Here is a 20,966-nt window from a genome sequence, read left to right as displayed (position 1 = left end):
GTGTGTGTGTGTGTGTGTGTGTGTGTGTGAGTGAGTTTGCGTGTGTGTGTGTGTGTGTGTGTGTGTGTGTGTGTGTGTGTGTGTGTGTGTGTGTGTGTGTGTGTGTGTGTGTGTGTGTGTGCGTGTGTGTGTGTGTGTGTGTGTGTGTGTGTGTGTGTGTGTGTGTGTGTGTGTGTGTGCATGCACGTATTTGTTTGTTTGTGTGAGTGTGTGTTTAGATTGAGGCCAGTGTTGATAGTGCCCCCAGGCTGTAGTTTATAAGGGGACAAACAGATGACACCCACCGGGTTGCTGACAACATTAAACTCCATTCATTTCCTGAGAGAAATTTATGTGAGCGGACACACACACACACACACACACACACACACACACACACACACACACACACACACACACACACACACACACACACACACACACACACACACACACACACACACACACACACACACACACACACACACAGGGGAGAATGCCTGGAGAAGGATGGGTCTTTAACTGAGTAGCCTTGGGGAGTGGGTCATGGAGGTGAACATGGTTTTGTTCATGTTTTGTGGACTAAAGTGACATGTCAGTGTGTAAATTCTAATTCACTGGTTTATTGAGAGTACTTGTTAAAGAAGTCTGACTGATTGGCATTACAATCTCTACTCTTGTGCATGTTTTGTTCTTCACTGTGCTCTGCGCAATTCTTTCTTCAATTTATGTTTTTCATCCATCCCTCCATTTCCATTTTCTTTATTCTCCTTTTACTCCCCCTCTCACTCTCTGTATTAATATCCTTTCAGCACTGATAGTTGCTATCTCTCTGTATTAATATCCTTTCAGCACTGATAGTTGCTATCTCTCTGTATTAATATCCTTTCAGCACTGATAGTTGCTATCTCTCTGTATTAATATCCTTTCAGCACTGATAGTTGCTATCTCTCTGTATTAATATCCTTTCAGCACTGATAGTTGCTATCTCTCTGTGTTAATATCCTTTCAGCACTGATAGTTGTTATCTCTCTGTCCATCTCTATGCGCAGCATTTCCGGATGAATCTGGATAAGTTGCTAGCTAAAGGCATCGGCATGCTGGACGTAGGTCTCACTGAAGCCTTTGAGGTCCTCAATGATGTGAGTACTCACACACACACACACACACACACACACACACACACACACACACACACACACACACACACACACACACACACACACACACACACACACACACACACACACACACACACACACACACACACACGAGTACACACAAAGCATACGAACAATGTTATACTACAGACAGAAAGCAATAGAGAGTGAAAGGGGAAGAGAGGCTGAGAGAGGGAGAAGGGCATTCAGATCAGAGGTAATTAAAACACTGCAATTAATACCTTAATCAACAGACACATGTTAACAAGAGAATGCTTGACCCAATCCAGTGGCTGGAGCCCTGATTACACACAGACACAAACGCAACATTATTAAAATGTGTAATGTATGTTTGACCCAATCAGACGTTGTGCTTTGAGCACCTAGAGAAGGGTTATATAAATGATATCCAATCATATTATTAGTTCCATTATGATGATATGATTAGAGTGATGATATGTCAGGGTGTGTCTGATTATAGCAGGCTTAGTGGTTAGTGCGTTGTGGAACGAATGTAGTATGTAGTAATCCTAATGGATTGTAATGAAATGAACCGCCATGCGCTCTCTCAATATCTCTCCCTCTCTCTCTCTGTCTCTCTCTGTCTATCTCTCTCTCTGTCTCTCTCTGTCACTTAGTCTCTCTCTCTGTCTCTCTGTCTCTCCCTCTCTCTCTGTCTCTCTCTCTCTGTCTCTCTCTGTCACTCTCTGTCTCTCCCTCTCTCTCTCTCTGTCTCTCTCTGTCTCTCTCTCTCTCTCTCTCTCTCTCTCTCTCTGTCTCTCTGTCTCTCTGTCTCTCTGTCTCTCTCTCTCCCTCCCTCTCTTTGTCTTTGTCTTTGTCTCTGTCTTTGTCTTTTGTCTTTGTCTCTGTCTCTGTCTCTGTCTCTGTCTCTCTCTCTCTCTCTCTCTCTCTCTCTCTCTCTCTCTCTCTCTCTCTGTCTCTGTCTCTGTCTCTGTCTCTGTCTCTGTCTCTCTCTCTCTCTCTCTCTCTGTCTATCTCACTTCCTCTCTCTCTCTCTCTGCAGTTATTTGGCCGTTAGGAAAGGAGGTTAAGTTGAGACAGGGGTGTAATCTAATGTGGGTAATGGACTGTGAAACACTATCACTAGGGTTCTCTCTTCCTATGGGTTAGACTGTTGATGTGTGGATGAACTCTACTCTTCCTGTCTCCGTCTGTCCTCTCTCTTTCTATGGGTTAGACTGTTAGTGAAGGGATCGACTCTACTCTCCCTGTCTCCGTCCGTCCTCTCTACATTTGCACTAATAATCTCTCTCTCCTTCTCTCTCTATCACCCCCATCCCTTTCCCTCCCTCTGTTTCTCTTTCCATCATCTCTCTCCTTTTAGTTTAACCAGACAGGTCGAGGCAGTGTGTGTAGTCAGGCCATCATGTTGGTGACCGATGGGGCAGTTGATACTTATGACTCTGTGTTCGCCAAATACAACTGGCCCGACAGAAAGGTATGTCTCCCCCATGAGTCTCCCGTCTCCCCCTATCTCCTCATTGTTTCCCCCGGCAGTACATCTGTGTTTAACGGATCAGCAGTGTGACCTTATGACCTTCCCTGCAGCCAGGTGAATCTCCACTCAGATTCAATATGCTGCTAATGTCCCACCCAGTTGCTAACATGCTAACATGCTACGCTGACTTCTCAATGTGTTAAAACACATCATGCTAACATGCTAACATGCTACACTGACTGCTCAATGTGTAAAGCACTAATGCTAACATGCTAACATTCTACACTGACTGCTCAACATGTAAAAGCACATAATGCTAACATGCTAACATGCTACGCTGACTGCTCAATGTGTAAATGCTCATCATGTTAACATGCTAACATGCTACACTAACTGACTGCTCAATGTGTAAAACTACATCATACTAACATGCTACACTGACTGCTCAATGTGTAAAAGCACATCATGCTAACATATGAACTCAGCAAAAAAAGAAATCTCCTCTCACTGTCAACTGCGTTTATTTTCAAAAAACGTAATATGTGTAAATATTTGTATGAGCATAACAAGATTCAACACCTGAGACATAAACAGAACAAGTTCCACAGACATTTGACAAATAGAAATGGAATAATCTGTCCCTGAACAAAGGGGGGGATCAAAATCAAAAGTAACAGTCAGTATCTGGTGTGGCCACCAGCTGCATTAAGTATAGCAGTGCATCTCCTCCTCATGGCCTGCACAATATTTGTCAGTTCTTGTGAGATGTTACCCAAGTCTTACACCAAGGCACCTGCAAGTTCCCGGACGTTTCTAAGGGGAATGGCCATAGCCCTCACCCTCCAATCGAACAGGTCCCATACGTACTCAATGGGATTGAGGTCCGTGCTCTTCGCTGGCCATGGCAGAACACTGACAGTCATGTCTTGCAGGAAATCACGCACAGAATGAGCAGTATGGCTGGTGGCATTGTCATGCTGGAGGGTCATGTCAGGATGAGCCTGCAGGAAGGGTACCACATGAGGGAGGAGGATGTCAGGATGAGCCTGCAGGAAGGGTACCACATGAGGGAGGAGGATGTCAGGATGAGCCTGCAGGAAGGGTACCACATGAGGGAGGAGGATGTCAGGATGAGCCTGCAGGAAGGGTACCACATGAGGGAGGAGGATGTCAGGATGAGCCTGCAGGAAGGGTACCACATGAGGGAGGAGGATGTCAGGATGAGCCTGCAGGAAGGGTACCACATGAGGGAGGAGGATGTCAGGATAAGCCTGCAGGAAGGGTACCACATGAGGGAGGAGGATGTCAGGATAAGCCTGCAGGAAGGGTACCACATGAGGGAGGAGGATGTCAGGATGAGCCTGCAGGAAGGGTACCACATGAGGGAGGAGGATGTCAGGATGAGCCTGCAGGAAGGGTACCACATGAGGGAGGAGGATGTCAGGATGAGCCTGCAGGAAGGGTACCACATGAGGGAGGAGGATGTCAGGATGAGCCTGCAGGAAGGGTACCACATGAGGGAGGAGGATGTCAGGATAAGCCTGCAGGAAGGGTACCACATGAGGGAGGAGGATGTCAGGATAAGCCTGCAGGAAGGGTACCACATGAGGGAGGAGGATGTCAGGATAAGCCTGCAGGAAGGGTACCACATGAGGGAGGAGGATGTCAGGATGAGCCTGCAGGAAGGGTACCACATGAGGGAGGAGGATGTCAGGATGAGCCTGCAGGAAGGGTACCACATGAGGGAGGAGGATGTCAGGATGAGCCTGCAGGAAGAGTACCACATGAGGGAGGAGGATGTCAGGATGAGCCTGCAGGAAGGGTACCACATGAGGGAGGAGGATGTCAGGATGAGCCTGCAGGAAGGGTACCACATGAGGGAGGAGGATGTCAGGATGAGCCTGCAGGAAGGGTACCACATGAGGGAGGAGGATGTCAGGATAAGCCTGCAGGAAGGGTACCACATGAGGGAGGAGGATGTCAGGATAAGCCTGCAGGAAGGGTACCACATGAGGGAGGAGGATGTCAGGATAAGCCTGCAGGAAGGGTACCACATGAGGGAGGAGGATGTCAGGATGAGCCTGCAGGAAGGGTACCACATGAGGGAGGAGGATGTCAGGATGAGCCTGCAGGAAGGGTACCACATGAGGGAGGAGGATGTCAGGATAAGCCTGCAGGAAGGGTACCACATGAGGGAGGAGGATGTCATCCATGTAACGCGTTGAGATTGCCTGCAATGACCACAAGCTCAGTCCAATGAAGCTGTGACACACCGCCCCAGACCATGATGTTCCACCTCCAAATCAATCCCGCTCCAGAGTACAGGCCTCGGTGTAATGCTCATTCTTTCGACGATAAACGCGAATCCGACCATTACCCCTAGTGAGACAAAACCGCGACTTGTCAGTGAAGAGCACTTTTTGCCAGTCCTGTCTGGTCCAGCGACTGTGGGTTTGTGCCCATAGGCAACGTTGTTGCTGGTGATGTCTGGTGAGGACCTGCCTTACAACAGGCCTACAAGCCCTCAGTCCAGCTTCTCTCAGCCTATTGCGGACAGTCTGAGCACTGATGGAGGGATTGTGCGTTCCTGGTGTAACGCGGGCAGTTGTTGTTGCCATCCTGTACCTGTCCCGCAGGTGTGATGTTTGGATATACCGATCCTGTGAAGGTGTTGTTACACGTGGTCTGCCACTGCGAGGATGATCAGCTGTCTGCCCTGTCTCCCTGTCTTAGGCGTCTCACAGTACGGACATTGCAATTTATTGCCATGGCCACATCTGCAGTCCTCATGCCTCCTTGCAACATGAAAGTCAAGTTAGCAAACAGATTACAGACCATTTTGAATCTCACTGCACCTTCTCCGCTATGCAATCTAGTTTCAGAGTTGGTCATGGGTGCACCTCAGCCACGCTCAGCCATCGCTGCACGCCCGTCTAGCATCACTACCCTAGGTTTCTGGTTAGACTGTAAACTCTCCTTCCAGACTCACATTAAACATCTCCAATCCAAAAGGAAATCTAGAATCGGCTTCCTGTTTTGCAACAAAGCATACTTCACTCATGCTGCCAAACATACCCTCGTAAAACTGATCTTCCTACTGATCCTCGACTTCGGCGATATAATTTACAAAATAGCCTCCAACACTCTACTCAACAAACTGGATGCAGTCTATCACAGTGCCATCTGTTTTGTCACCAACGTCCCATATACTACCCACCACTGTGACCTGTATGATCTCGATGGCTGGCCCTCACTTCATACTCGTCGCCAAGCCCACTGGCTCCAGGTCATCTACAAGTCTCTGCTAGGTAAAGCCCCGCCTTATCTCAGCTCATTGGTCACCATAGCAGCACCCACCCGTAGCACACGCAAATTCTTACTTTGGCCGCCTCTCCTTCCAGTTCTCTGCTGCCAATGACTGGAACAAACTGCAAAAATCTCTGAAGCTGGAAACACTTATCTCCCTCACTAGCTTTAAGCACCATCTGTCAGAGCAGCTCACAGATCACTGCACCTGTATCAAATCAAATCAAAACAAATCAAATTTGATTTGTCACATACACATGGTTAGCAGATGTTAATGCGAGTGTAGCGAAATGCTTATGCTTCTAGTTCCGACAATGCAGTAATAACCAACAAGTAATCTAACCTAACAATTCCACAACTACGACCTTATACACACAAGTGTAAAGGGTTAAAGAATATGTACATAAAGATATATGAATGAGTGATGGTACAGAATGGCATAGACAAGATGCATTAGATGGTATCGAGTACAGTATATACATAGGAGATGAGTAATGTAGGGTATGTAAACATAAAAGTGGCATAGTTTAAAGTGGCTATTGATACATGTATTACATAAAGATGGCAAGATCCAGTAGATGATATAGAGTACAGTATATACATATACATATGAGATGAGTAATGTAGCGTATGTAAACATTATTTTAAGTGGCATTGTTTTTTACATCAATTTCCATTATTAAAGTGAGCTGGAGTTGAGTGGGGAATTGGCAGCAGCCACTCAATGTTAGTGGTGGCTGTTTAACAGTCTGATGGCCTTGAGATAGAAGCTGTTGTTCAGTCTCTCGGTCCCTGCTTTGATGCACCTGTACTGACCTCGCCTTCTGGATGATAACGGGGTGAACAGGCAGTGGCTCGGGTGGTTGTTGTCCTTGATGATCTTTATGGCCTTCCTGTGACATTGGGTGGTGTAGGTGTCCTGGAGGGCAGGTAGTTTGCTCCCGGTGATGCGTTGTGCAGACCTCACTACCCTCTCATGAGCCTTACGGTTGTGGGCGGAGCAGTTGCCGTACCAGGCGGTGATACAGCCCGGCAGGATGCTCTCGATTGTGCATCTGTAGAAGTTTGTGAGTGCTTTTGGTGACAAGCCAAATTTCTTCAGCCTCCTGAGGTTGAAGAGGCGCTGCTGCGCCTTCTTCACAATGTTGTCTGTTTGGGTGGACCAATTCAGTTTGTCCGTGATGTGTACGCCGAGGAACTTAAAACTTACTACCCTCTCCACTACTGTCCCGTCGATGTGGATAGGGGGGTGCTCGTGTTTCCTGAAGTCCACGATCATCTCCTTTGTTTTGTTGACTTTGAGTGTGAAGTTATTTTCCTGACACCACACACCGAGGGCCCTCACCTCCTCCCTGTAGGCCGTCTCATTGTTGATGGCACTGTAGTGTTGTCCGCAAACTTGATGATTGAGTTGGAGGCTTGCATGGCCACGTAGTCGTGGGTGAACAGGGAATACAGGAGAGGGCTCAGAACGCACCCTTGTGGGGCCCCAGTGTTGAGGATCAGCGGGGTGGGGATGTTGTTACCTACCCTCACCACCTGGGGGCGGCCTGTCAGGAAATCCAGTACCCAGTTGCACAAGGCGGGGTCGAGACCCAGGGTCTCAAGCTTGATGACGAGTTTGGAGGGTACTATGGTGTTAAATGCTGAGCTGTAGTCGATGAACAGCATTCTCACATAGGTATTCCTCTTGTCCAGATGGGTTAGGGCAGTGTGCAGTGTGGTTGCGATTACGTCGTCTGTTGACCTATTGAGGCAGTAAGCAAATGGGAGTGGGTCTAGGGTGTCAGGTAGGGTGGAGGTGATATGGTCCTTGACTAGTCTCTCAAAGCACTTCATGATGACGGAAGTGAGTGCTAAGGGGCGGTAGTCGTTTAGCTCAGTTACCTTAGCTTTCTTGGGAACAGGAACAATGGTGGCCCTCTTGAAGCATGTGGGAACAACAGACTGGGATAAGGAATTTTTGAATATGTACATAGCTCATCTGTAAATAGCCCATCCAATCTACCTCATCCTCATGTTGCTTTATTTATTTATCTTGCTCCTTTGCACCCCAGTATCTCAACTTGCACATTCATTTTCTGCACATCCTACTATTTCAGTGTTTAATTGCTATATTGTAATTACTTCACCACCATGGCCTATTTATTGCCTTACCTCTCTTATCCTATCTCATTTGCACATGCTGTATATAGATGTTTCTACTGTATTATTGATTGTATGTTTGTTTATTCTATGTGTAACTCTGTGTTGTTGTATGTGTCGAACTGCTTTGCTTTATCTTGACCAGGTCGCAGTTGTAAATGAGAACTTGTTTTCAACTAGCCTACCTGGTTAAATAAAGCTGAAATAGAAAAATTAAGTAAATAAAAAATGCCTAAGGCACGTTCACATAGATGAGCAGGGACCCTGGGCATCTTTCTTTTGGTGTTTTTCAGAGTCAGAGAAAGGCCTCTTTAGTGTCCTAAATTTTCATAACTGTCACCTTAATTGCCTACCGTCTGTAAGCTGTTAGTGTCTTAATGACCGTTCCACAGGAGCATGTTCATTAATTGTTTATGGTTCAATGAACAAGCATGGGAAACAGTGTTTAAATCCTTTACAATGAAGATCTGTGAAGTTATTTGGCTTCTTAAGAATTGTCTTTGATAGACAGGGTCCTGAAAAAGGGATGTTTCTTTTCTTGCTGAGTTTAGGAGGTTAATTAATGAGTCTGAAAGTTACTTATGCTGCCTCTGCTAATGGTCCACTTTCAGACACACACAACAATGTCCATGCCCTTGGTGTGTTAATGCTTAGTTTGTTTTGTACGTAACATCAGGAACATCTGGAGTTCACAGAAGGACCCTGTTCTAAAATGCTTTAGTGTTATACAAGGAGTTGTGGAACCGATGTGATTGGTGAGTTAGTAGACTTTTAGAACACTGAAGCCAGTAAAACAACAACATAACATAGTATAGAATGGATCTGCAGTGTTTCCCCTAGGATTTCATTCAGCAGTGGTGGCAAGGGTAGCAGCAAAATATTTTTTGCAGAGATTGCAACACTTTATCAGTGGTAGGCCACCGTTAAATTGGTCTGGTCCCAGAGAGAACAATGTGTGTGTGTGTGTGTGTGAATGTTGTCTCTATGTGTTTGTGCATGTGTGTGAACCCTGAAAGGTTCTCAATAGTCTAGCTGTCCTGTACTGCAATTGGTCTAGCTTTCCTGAACCGCAATTGGTCTAGCTTTCCAGTAGTGTAATTGGTCTAGCTGTCCTGTACTGTAATTGCAGGGCTCTGCTGGAAGTAACAGTGATGGGAGGAGAAGAGGAGAGTAGGAGAGGTGAGGAAAAGGGAAAAAGAAGTGAGAAGTGAGGAGGAGTTGAAGAGACAGGCGGATATGAACGAGGGGGAGAAAGGAAGAGCAGCTGAAAGTTGAGGATAGAAGGAGTTAACAGGAGAAGAAGAGAGAGGAGACTGTGGAGAAGAGAGTGGGAGAGATGAGGAGAAGAGGAGAGTGAGGAGAAGAGAAGAGAGGGGGAGAGGTGAGCTATTCTCATTCGTGTTCTGTAAGATGGATCCCAGGGGAGGAGTGTTGCCCTTGACAACATTTAATGCTTAAAAGCCACACAGAGACACACACACACAGACACACACAGAGACACACACAGAGACGCACACAGAGACACACACACAGACACACACACAGACACACACAGAGACACACACGTACACACACACACACAGACACAGACACACACACAGACACAGACACAGACACACACACAGACACTCACACACAGACACACACACACGGAGACACACACACGGAGACACACACACACACAGACACACAGACACACAAACACACACACACACACACACACACACACACACACACACACACACACACACACACACACACACACACACACACACACACACACACACACACACACACACACACACACACACACACACACACAGAGAGACACACACACACACACACATGCACACAGGCAGAGACATGCACGCACATACACACACACACACACACACACACACACACACACACACACACACACACACACACACACACACACACACACACACACACACACACACACACACACACACACACAGAGACAGACACACACAGAGACAGACACACACACACAGAGACAGACACACACACAAACAGACACACACACACTTAGCTTCGTCTGTGTCAAGGGCCTTTCTCTTTTTTAATTCTCTCCTTCTCTGCTCCACCTTTCCTTTCTGACCATCCATTTCGCTTTGTGTCTAAATGTTATCGGTAGGGAAGCAGGTACACAGTTGCTATTAATGTATAGAAGCAACATATATTAATGGTATCTGTTGCTTGTATACATGTCTTACTACTCTAAAGTTATCTTAATTCTCGCTCAAAAAACTCCTGTGGCTTATTTTTCAAATGGGCATGTTTGGTTTCTAAATGTCTGCTCAAGAGTGAAGGTTTCATTGTGGAAGCAGAACAACTTGTGTTGTCAACAAGTGCAGGTGTAGTACTGCTAGAAGTAGCAGTACTACCAGTAGAGCTGTTATGTTTCTCTATGGATGCAGGCCTTACTTTTTAAAACTATTCATCAATTTTCTAGCAAACGGAATGAGCAGCAGCTACCTTTGGCTACATATGGACCTTTAGTGGAGTTCCCCAGAGAGAGTAACGGTTAATGTGATTGGATGTTAATTATTTGACTAGGCTACCTGTATTTGACTAGGCTACCTGTATTTGACTAGGCTACCTGTGTTTGACTAGGCTACCTGTATTTGACTAGGCTACCTGTGTTTGATTAGGCTACCTGTATTTGACTAGGCTACCTGTGTTTGACTAGGCTACCTGTGTTTGACTAGGCTACCTGTATTTGACTAGGCTACCTGTGTTTGACTAGGCTACCTGTATTTGACTAGGCTACCTGTGTTTGACTAGGCTACCTGTATTTGACTAGGCTACCTGTGTTTGACTAGGCTACCTGTATTTGACTAGGCTACCTGTGTTTGACTAGGCTACCTGTATTTGACTAGGCTACCTGTGTTTGACTAGGCTACCTGTGTTTGACTAGGCTACCTGTATTTGATTAGGCTACCTGTATTTGACTAGGCTACCTGTGTTTGACTAGGCTACCTGTGTTTGACTAGGCTACCTGTATTTGACTAGGCTACCTGTGTTTGACTAGGCTACCTGTATTTGACTAGGCTACCTGTATTTGACTAGGCTACCTGTATTTGACTAGGCTACCTGTGTTTGACTAGGCTACCTGTATTTGACTAGGCTACCTGTGCTTGACTAGGCTACCTGTGTTTGACTAGGCTACCTGTGTTTGACTAGGCTACCTGTATTTGACTAGGCTACCTGTGTTTGATTAGGCTACCTGTATTTGACTAGGCTACCTGTGTTTGACTAGGCTACCTGTGTTTGACTAGGCTACCTGTGTTTGACTAGGCTACCTGTATTTGACTAGGCTACCTGTGTTTGACTAGGCTACCTGTATTTGACTAGGCTACCTGTGTTTGACTAGGCTACCTGTATTTGACTAGGCTACCTGTGTTTGACTAGGCTACCTGTATTTGACTAGGCTACCTGTGTTTGACTAGGCTACCTGTATTTGACTAGGCTACCTGTGTTTGACTAGGCTACCTGTGTTTGACTAGGCTACCTGTATTTGATTAGGCTACCTGTATTTGACTAGGCTACCTGTGTTTGACTAGGCTACCTGTGTTTGACTAGGCTACCTGTATTTGACTAGGCTACCTGTGTTTGACTAGGCTACCTGTATTTGACTAGGCTACCTGTATTTGACTAGGCTACCTGTATTTGACTAGGCTACCTGTGTTTGACTAGGCTACCTGTATTTGACTAGGCTACCTGTGCTTGACTAGGCTACCTGTGTTTGACTAGGCTACCTGTGTTTGACTAGGCTACCTGTGTTTGATTAGGCTACCTGTATTTGACTAGGCTACCTGTGTTTGACTAGGCTACCTGTGTTTGACTAGGCTACCTGTATTTGACTAGGCTACCTGTGTTTGACTAGGCTACCTGTATTTGACTAGGCTACCTGTGTTTGACTAGGCTACCTGTGTTTGACTAGGCTACCTGTGTTTGACTAGGCTACCTGTATTTGACTAGGCTACCTGTGTTTGACTAGGCTACCTGTATTTGACTAGGCTACCTGTATTTGACTAGGCTACCTGTGTTTGACTAGGCTACCTGTATTTGACTAGGCTACCTGTGTTTGACTAGGCTACCTGTATTTGACTAGGCTACCTGTGTTTGACTAGGCTACCTGTATTTGACTAGGCTACCTGTATTTGACTAGGCTACCTGTATTTGACTAGGCTACCTGTGTTTGACTAGGCTACCTGTATTTGACTAGGCTACCTGTGTTTGACTAGGCTACCTGTATTTGACTAGGCTACCTGTGTTTGACTAGGCTACCTGTATTTGACTAGGCTACCTGTGTTTGACTAGGCTACCTGTGTTTGACTAGGCTACCTGTATTTGACTAGGCTACCTGTATTTGACTAGGCTACCTGTGTTTGACTAGGCTACCTGTGTTTGACTAGGCTACCTGTATTTGACTAGGCTACCTGTGTTTGACTAGGCTACCTGTATTTGACTAGGCTACCTGTATTTGACTAGGCTACCTGTGTTTGACTAGGCTACCTGTGTTTGACTAGGCTACCTGTATTTGACTAGGCTACCTGTGCTTGACTAGGCTACCTGTGTTTGACTAGGCTACCTGTGTTTGACTAGGCTACCTGTATTTGACTAGGCTACCTGTGTTTGATTAGGCTACCTGTATTTGACTAGGCTACCTGTGTTTGACTAGGCTACCTGTGTTTGACTAGGCTACCTGTGTTTGACTAGGCTACCTGTATTTGACTAGGCTACCTGTGTTTGACTAGGCTACCTGTATTTGACTAGGCTACCTGTGTTTGACTAGGCTACCTGTATTTGACTAGGCTACCTGTGTTTGACTAGGCTACCTGTATTTGACTAGGCTACCTGTGTTTGACTAGGCTACCTGTATTTGACTAGGCTACCTGTGTTTGACTAGGCTACCTGTGTTTGACTAGGCTACCTGTATTTGATTAGGCTACCTGTATTTGACTAGGCTACCTGTGTTTGACTAGGCTACCTGTGTTTGACTAGGCTACCTGTATTTGACTAGGCTACCTGTGTTTGACTAGGCTACCTGTATTTGACTAGGCTACCTGTATTTGACTAGGCTACCTGTATTTGACTAGGCTACCTGTGTTTGACTAGGCTACCTGTATTTGACTAGGCTACCTGTGCTTGACTAGGCTACCTGTGTTTGACTAGGCTACCTGTGTTTGACTAGGCTACCTGTGTTTGATTAGGCTACCTGTATTTGACTAGGCTACCTGTGTTTGACTAGGCTACCTGTGTTTGACTAGGCTACCTGTATTTGACTAGGCTACCTGTGTTTGACTAGGCTACCTGTATTTGACTAGGCTACCTGTGTTTGACTAGGCTACCTGTGTTTGAGTAGGCTACCTGTGTTTGACTAGGCTACCTGTATTTGACTAGGCTACCTGTGTTTGACTAGGCTACCTGTATTTGACTAGGCTACCTGTGTTTGACTAGGCTACCTGTATTTGACTAGGCTACCTGTATTTGACTAGGCTACCTGTGTTTGACTAGGCTACCTGTATTTGACTAGGCTACCTGTGTTTGACTAGGCTACCTGTATTTGACTAGGCTACCTGTATTTGACTAGGCTACCTGTGTTTGACTAGGCTACCTGTATTTGACTAGGCTACCTGTGTTTGACTAGGCTACCTGTATTTGACTAGGCTACCTGTATTTGACTAGGCTACCTGTGTTTGACTAGGCTACCTGTGTTTGACTAGGCTACCTGTATTTGACTAGGCTACCTGTATTTGACTAGGCTACCTGTATTTGACTAGGCTACCTGTATTTGACTAGGCTACCTGTATTTGACTAGGCTACCTGTGTTTGACTAGGCTACCTGTGTTTGACTAGGCTACCTGTATTTGACTAGGCTACCTGTATTTGTATTGACTAGGCTACCTGTATTTGACTAGGCTACCTGTGTTTGACTAGGCTACCTGTATTTGACTAGGCTACCTGTATTTGACTAGGCTACCTGTATTTGACTAGGCTACCTGTGTTTGACTAGGCTACCTGTATTTGACTAGGCTACCTGTATTTGACTAGGCTACCTGTGTTTGACTAGGCTACCTGTATTTGACTAGGCTACCTGTATTTGACTAGGCTACCTGTATTTGACTAGGCTACCTGTGTTTGACTAGGCTACCTGTATTTGACTAGGCTACCTGTATTTGACTAGGCTACCTGTGTTTGACTAGGCTTCCTGTATTTGACTAGGCTACCTGTATTTGACTAGGCTACCTGTATTTGACTAGGCTACCTGTGTTTGACTAGGCTACCTGTATTTGACTAGGCTACCTGTATTTGACTAGGCTACCTGTATTTGACTAGGCTACCTGTGTTTGACTAGGCTACCTGTATTTGACTAGGCTACCTGTATTTGACTAGGCTACCTGTATTTGACTAGGCTACCTGTATTTGACTAGGCTACCTGTATTTGACTAGGCTACCTGTATTTGACTAGGCTACCTGTATTTGACTAGGCTACCTGTATTTGACTAGGCTACCTGTATTTGACTAGGCTACCTGTATTTGACTAGGCTACCTGTATTTGACATTGTGTTTTTATTTTGCTGAACGCCATATGGTTTAATTTATCATTTTGGCAGTGAAACGAGGCTACTCAGGCGAGAAATAAACCTCACCCAAATGTATAGCCCCGTTGGAAAACCTAAAAGGCCTGTTTGAAAATGTGAAGAATATAAAACATTTCTTTAAATAAACATTTTTATGTGGAGTACCCCCGACAGCATTGGGCATACCCTTGGAAATACCTGTTAAAGAGGGTGCAGTGAAATCAAATCAAAATCACATCAAACTAAATAAAATATATTTGTCACATGCGCCGATTGCAGCAGGTGTTCAAAAATAATAACAATTTAAAAAATAATTAGAACATAACTCAAAGTTTGCATTTTGGACCAGTCCATACCATGAAATGCTTACTTACAAGCCCATAACCAATGCAGTTCAAGGAATAGAGATAAGAAAATATTGACTAAATAAATTAAAGTAAAAAATTAAATCAAAAGTAACACAATAAAATAACAATAACGAGGCTATGTACAGGGGGTACCGGTACCGAGTCAGTGTGGAGGCTATATACAGGGGGTACCGGTACCGAGTCAGTGTGGAGGCTATATACAGGGGGTACCGGTACAGAGTCAGTGTGGAGGCTATATACAGGGGGTACCGGTACCGAGTCAGTGTGGAGGCTATATACAGGGGGTACCGGTACCGAGTCAGTGTGGAGGCTATATACAGGGGGTACCGGTACAGAGTCAGTGTGGAGGCTATATACAGGGGGTACCGGTACCGAGTCAGTGTGGAGGCTATATACAGGGGGTACCGGTACCGAGTCAGTGTGGAGGCTATATACAGGGGGTACCGGTACAGAGTCAGTGTGGAGGCTATATACAGGGGTACCGGTACAGAGTCAGTGTGGAGGCTATATACAGGGGGTACCAGTACTGAGTCAATGTGGAAGCTATATACAGGGGGTACCGGTACCGAGTCAGTGTGGAGGCTATATACAGGGGGTACCGGTACCGAGTCAGTGTGGAGGCTATATACAGGGGTACCGGTACCGAGTCAGTGTGGAGGCTATATACAGGGGGTACCGGTACCGAGTCAGTGTGGAGGCTATATACAGGGGGTACCGGTACCGAGTCAGTGTGGAGGCTATATACAGGGGGTACCGGTACCGAGTCAGTGTGCGGGGGTACAGATTAGTCGCAGTAGTTTGTACCTGTAGGTGGGGGTAAAGTGACTATGCATAGATACTATACAGCGAGTAGCAGTAAAAAACAGGGGGGTCAGCGGTCTTATGGCTCAGGGGTTGAAGCTGATAAGGAGCCTTTTGGACCTAGTCTAGGCGCTCTGGTCCCGTTGCTGTGTGGTTGCGGAGAGAAGAGTCCATGACTTGGGTGACAGCAGTCTTTTGGACCTAGTCTAGGCGCTCTGGTCCCGTTGCTGTGTGGTTGCGGAGAGAAGAGTCCATGACTTGGGTGACAGCAGTCTTTTGGACCTAGTCTAGGCGCTCTGGTCCCGTTGCTGTGTGGTTGCGGAGAGAGGAGTCCATGACTTGGGTGACAGCAGTCTTTTGGACCTAGTCTAGGCGCTCTGGTCCCGTTGCTGTGTGGTTGCGGAGAGAAGAGTCCATGACTTGGGTGACAGCAGTCTTTTGGACCTAGTCTAGGCGCTCTGGTCCCGTTGCTGTGTGGTTGCGGAGAGAGGAGTCCATGACTTGGGTGACAGCAGTCTTTTGGACCTAGTCTAGGCGCTCCGGTCCTGTTGCTGTGTGGTTGCGGAGAGAGGAGTCCATGACTTGGGTGACAGCAGTCTTTTGGACCTAGACTAGGCGCTCCGGTCCTGTTGCTGTGTGGTTGCGGAGAGAGGAGTCCATGACTTGGGTGACAGCAGTCTTTTGGACCTAGTCTAGGCGCTCTGGTCCCGTTGCTGTGTGGTTGCGGAGAGAAGAGTCCATGACTTGGGTGACAGCAGTCTTTTGGACCTAGACTAGGCGCTCCGGTCCTGTTGCTGTGTGGTTGCGGAGAGAAGAGTCCATGACTTGGGTGACAGCAGTCTTTTGGACCTAGACTAGGCGCTCTGGTCCTGTTGCTGTGTGGTTGCGGAGAGAAGAGTCCATGACTTGGGTGACAGCAGTCTTTTGGACCTAGACTAGGCGCTCCGGTCCTGTTGCTGTGTGGTTGCGGAGAGAGGAGTCCATGACTTGGGTGACAGCAGTCTTTTGGACCTAGTCTAGGCGCTCTGGTCCTGTTGCTGTGTGGTTGCGGAGAGAGGAGTCCATGACTTGGGTGACAGCAGTCTTTTGGACCTAGTCTAGGCGCTCTGGTCCTGTTGCTGTGTGGTTGCGGAGAGAGGAGTCCATGACTTGGGTGACAGCAGTCTTTTGACAATTCTCTGTGGAGCCTTATGGTCGGATGCTGAACAGTTACCATACCAGGCGGTGATGCAACCGGTCAAGATGCTCTCGATGGTGCGGCTGTAGAACTATTTAAGGATCTGGGGAACCATGCCAAATCTTTTCAGTGTCCTGAAAATAAACAGATGAGCATGTTACTAGCCTATGTACACAAATAATCAACAACAACAAAACCAAAACATCTAGAAATGTCAAATTAACGAATCCAATTAACAACCCAAAAAGCACTGCAACAGTAATGTAATCGATACGTATATACACTGTATTAATTTACACATGATATACTAGGAATGATACTGTAGGCAGTAGATATATTAGAATGAGCTAGCACAAGAATACAGTACATAATACATATGAGGTGTGTATAAACAGTGGAACTACAATGTACTGTGCAGTAGGATAAACATCAGAAAGAGCTATGTTGAGAATACAATATTTAAATACACAGGGGGAAACAGAAAGTGACCAGTAGTTCAATGTCTCTGTAACATTGGACAACCGTGTTGTTAGTGTGGCTGTGTGTGTGTGTGTGTGTGTGTGTTAGTGTGTGTGTTAGTGTGTGTGTGTACGTGCATGTGTTTGTGAGTGGTGAGTGTGTGTGATAGCGTGTGTGTGTGTGTGTGTGTGTGTGTGTGTGTGTGTGTGTGTGTGTGTGTGTGTGTGTGTGTGTGTGTGTGTGTGTGTGTGTGTGTGTGTGTTAGTAGATTTCTCCATTGTAAAGGAGTCCCAGTGATAATGCAAGTGCTCTGTCACACTCTCCAGCCTTTAACTGCCCCTGGTCTTACTGTTTTAATGATCTCCAACCACAACAACCTAACAAACAAGCTCCTCCATTCTACTAGAGCCTCATACTGGGTGGGATTTCGGTCAACCACCGTGTGGCATATGCCGTACGGCTCAACGGTTGGAACCTTATTTTGGTTCCCTATAGAACATTTTTTCTAAGAGTGTGCAGTCATACTCAAATACCTTACATATAGCAACAATCCATCTAGGATTATACAGTCAATGTATATTTAAATTAAACTAAATTGAGAGGGTCAAGTGAGTTTTATGGCCGGACATTTGGGACCATTAACGAGTTCCCTGTGGTATTGGTTAGAGGTTGATTAGATGGAGATGTTTAGGGATGGTGTTGTGATGTTTCATTTGCCTAATCATTATGAGTGTGACAACAGGCAATGTCCCCGGTACACACACACACACACACACACACACACACACACACACACACACACACACACACACACACACACACACACACACACACACACACACACACACACACACACACACACACACACACACACACACACACACACACACACACACACACACACACACACACACACATACATTTACACCAGCACACCTGTGGGCCATTATCTAAGCTAGCTATGATTGAATGGTGGCAAGTGGCAAATGATGCTCCTCCCTGCACGTCTACACAGCAGCAGTACCTCTGCCAACGCATATTACCTCTCTGTCTCTCTCTCTCTCTCTCTCTCTCTCTCTCTCTCCCTCTTTTTCTCTCTCCCTCTTTCTCTCTCTCTCTCCCTCTTTTTCTGTCTCTCGTTCTCTCTTTCTCTCTCTCTCCCTCTTTTTTTTCTCTCTCTCTTTCTCTCTCTCTCCCTCTTTTTCTCTCTCTCTCTCTCTCTCTCTCTCTCTCTCTCTCTCTCTCTCTCTCTCTCTCTCTCTCTCTCTCTCGTTCTCTCTCTCTCTCTGTCTCTCTCTCTCTCTCTCTCGTTATCTCTCTCTCTCCTACTGTTGTTTTCAGGTGTTTCTATCCCTCTAAAATAACAGATAAACACCTTGGCAAAGCACAGCAGAGGAATCATAGCATAACTAGTGATTACTCGTTAACACGTTAATTACAGTAGCCACAAACTCTGTATTGCTGTCTTTCATTACTCATGCTGATACAAATCAAATCAAATCAAATCGCATGAGTCACATGCGCCGAATACAGCAGGTGTAGGTAGACCTTACAGTGAAATGCTGAATACAACAGAGTGAGTGAAATGAGTGAAATGCTTACTTTACAAGCCCCAAACCAACAATGCAGTTTTAAAAATCCGATTAACAATAAGAAATAAAAGGAACAAGTAATTAAAGAAGCAGCAGTAAAATAACAATAGTGAAGCTATATACAGGTAGTACTGGTACAGAGTCAATGTGGAGGCTATATACAGGTAGTACTGGTACAGAGTCAATGTGGAGGCTATATACAGGTAGTACTGGTACAGAGTCAATGTGGAGGCTATATACAGGTAGTACTGGTACAGAGTCAATGTGGAGGCTATATACAGGTAGTACTGGTACAGAGTCAATGTGGAGGCTATATACAGGTAGTACTGGTACAGAGTCAATGTGGAGGCTATATACAGGTAGTACTGGTACAGAGTCAATGTGGAGGCTATATACAGGTAGTACTGCTACAGAGTCAATGTGGAGGCTATATACAGGTAGTACTGCTACAGAGTCAATGTGGAGGCTATATACAGGTAGTACTGCTACAGAGTCAATGTGGAGGCTATATACAGGTAGTACTGCTACAGAGTCAATGTGGAGGCTATATACAGGTAGTACTGCTACAGAGTCAATGTGTGGGGCACCAGTTAGTTGAGGTAATAGAGGTAATATGTACATGTAGGTAGAGTTATTAAAGTGACCATGCATAGATGATATAACAGAGAGTAGCAGCAGCGCAAAAGAGTGGTGGTGAGGGCAATGCACATAATCTGGGTGTAATGTTTCAGGTAAGACCCAAATGCAGACTGTGTTGAAGTAACAATGTTTATTACAGCAACAGGGCCAGGCAAATGACAGGTCAAGGCAGGCAGGGGTCGATAATCCAGAATAGTGGCAAATGCACAGGGTGGCAGGCAGGCTCAGGGTCAATTCAGGTAGAGGTTGGTAATCCAGAGTAAGGGCAAAGGCACAAGACGGCAAACAAGATGAACTGGCACAGACAGACCGAAAATGGACAATTGGAGAAGATGGGCGACACCTGGAAAGGGGTGGAGACAAGCACAGAAAAGGTAGGAAAAATATGTCGGTTACGGGGCAACAGAGGACGAAACAGCAGAGTGGGGGGGAAAGGAGTGGGGGGGAAAGGTCTCGGCTTCCGGGGATGTAGCCATGGCACTAAAGCGGCGTGCCAGCGCCTCAAGCTTAACCTTCTTGGATACCGGTCGGTGCTGCGGAAGCGAAGCAGCCCGGGCCATACTGAACCCCTCCCGGAGGTCCTGGTACTCTGTGGAGCTTGCGGAGAGGTCCAGGGAAATTTCCAAGCCCCCGGGAAGATGTCCCAGGGCAGGCAGGGCTGACTTCAAGCAATGAGTGTGGCAGGACGGGCTCCTGCCCACGATGGAATCAGTAACCCAGTCAGTGGAGGGATTGTATCGCTGGAGCCAAGAGAATCCCAATACCACAGGAACCTGCGGAGACTCAACCAGCAGGAATTGGATCGATCGTCTCTACGTTTTTCCCCAAAACTCGTAGGTTTACGGGGGTGGTCTGGTGGGTGACCTGGCCTATAGAGCGCCCGTCAAGCGCTCTACTACCCATGGGAATGGAGAGGGGTAGAGTGGGGATGCCCAGCTCTAACAAGAACAGTCTATCAAGAATTCTGTCTAACAAGAACTATGTCTAACAAGAACAGTCTAACAAGAACTCTGTCTAACAAGAACTATGTCTAACAAGAACAGTCTAACAAGAACTCTGTCTAACAAGAACTCTGTCTAACAAGAACTATGTCTAACAAGAACAGTCTAACAAGAACTGTGTCTAACAAGAACTGTGTCTAACAAGAACTCTGTCTAACACGAACAGTCTATCAAGAACTCTGTCTAACTAGAACTATGTCTAACAAGATCTATGTCTAACAAGAACTGTGTCTAACAAGAACTATGTCTAACAAGAACAGTCTAACAAG

At 46.1% G+C, this 20,966-nt stretch overlaps 1 protein-coding gene across 1 annotated transcript in view; it reads left to right on the top strand.

Annotated features, from left to right (window-relative positions):
* The window catches only part of cacna2d3a (calcium channel, voltage-dependent, alpha 2/delta subunit 3a), a 418,957-nt gene that overhangs the window by 260,283 nt on the left and 137,708 nt on the right, over positions 1–20,966 (top strand). Inside the window, exons 10-11 of the mRNA XM_052481816.1 lie at positions 1,032–1,121; positions 2,485–2,598. Of these exons, the coding sequence (XP_052337776.1) occupies positions 1,032–1,121; positions 2,485–2,598 (204 nt within the window). The remainder of the gene's footprint in view (positions 1–1,031; positions 1,122–2,484; positions 2,599–20,966) is intronic.

This window comes from Oncorhynchus keta, chromosome 27 (assembly GCF_023373465.1).
Source record: "Oncorhynchus keta strain PuntledgeMale-10-30-2019 chromosome 27, Oket_V2, whole genome shotgun sequence".
Taxonomy (NCBI): domain Eukaryota; kingdom Metazoa; phylum Chordata; class Actinopteri; order Salmoniformes; family Salmonidae; genus Oncorhynchus; species Oncorhynchus keta.
Note: the sequence above shows the minus strand (reverse complement) of the source record. Positions and strands in the feature narration are given on the sequence as shown.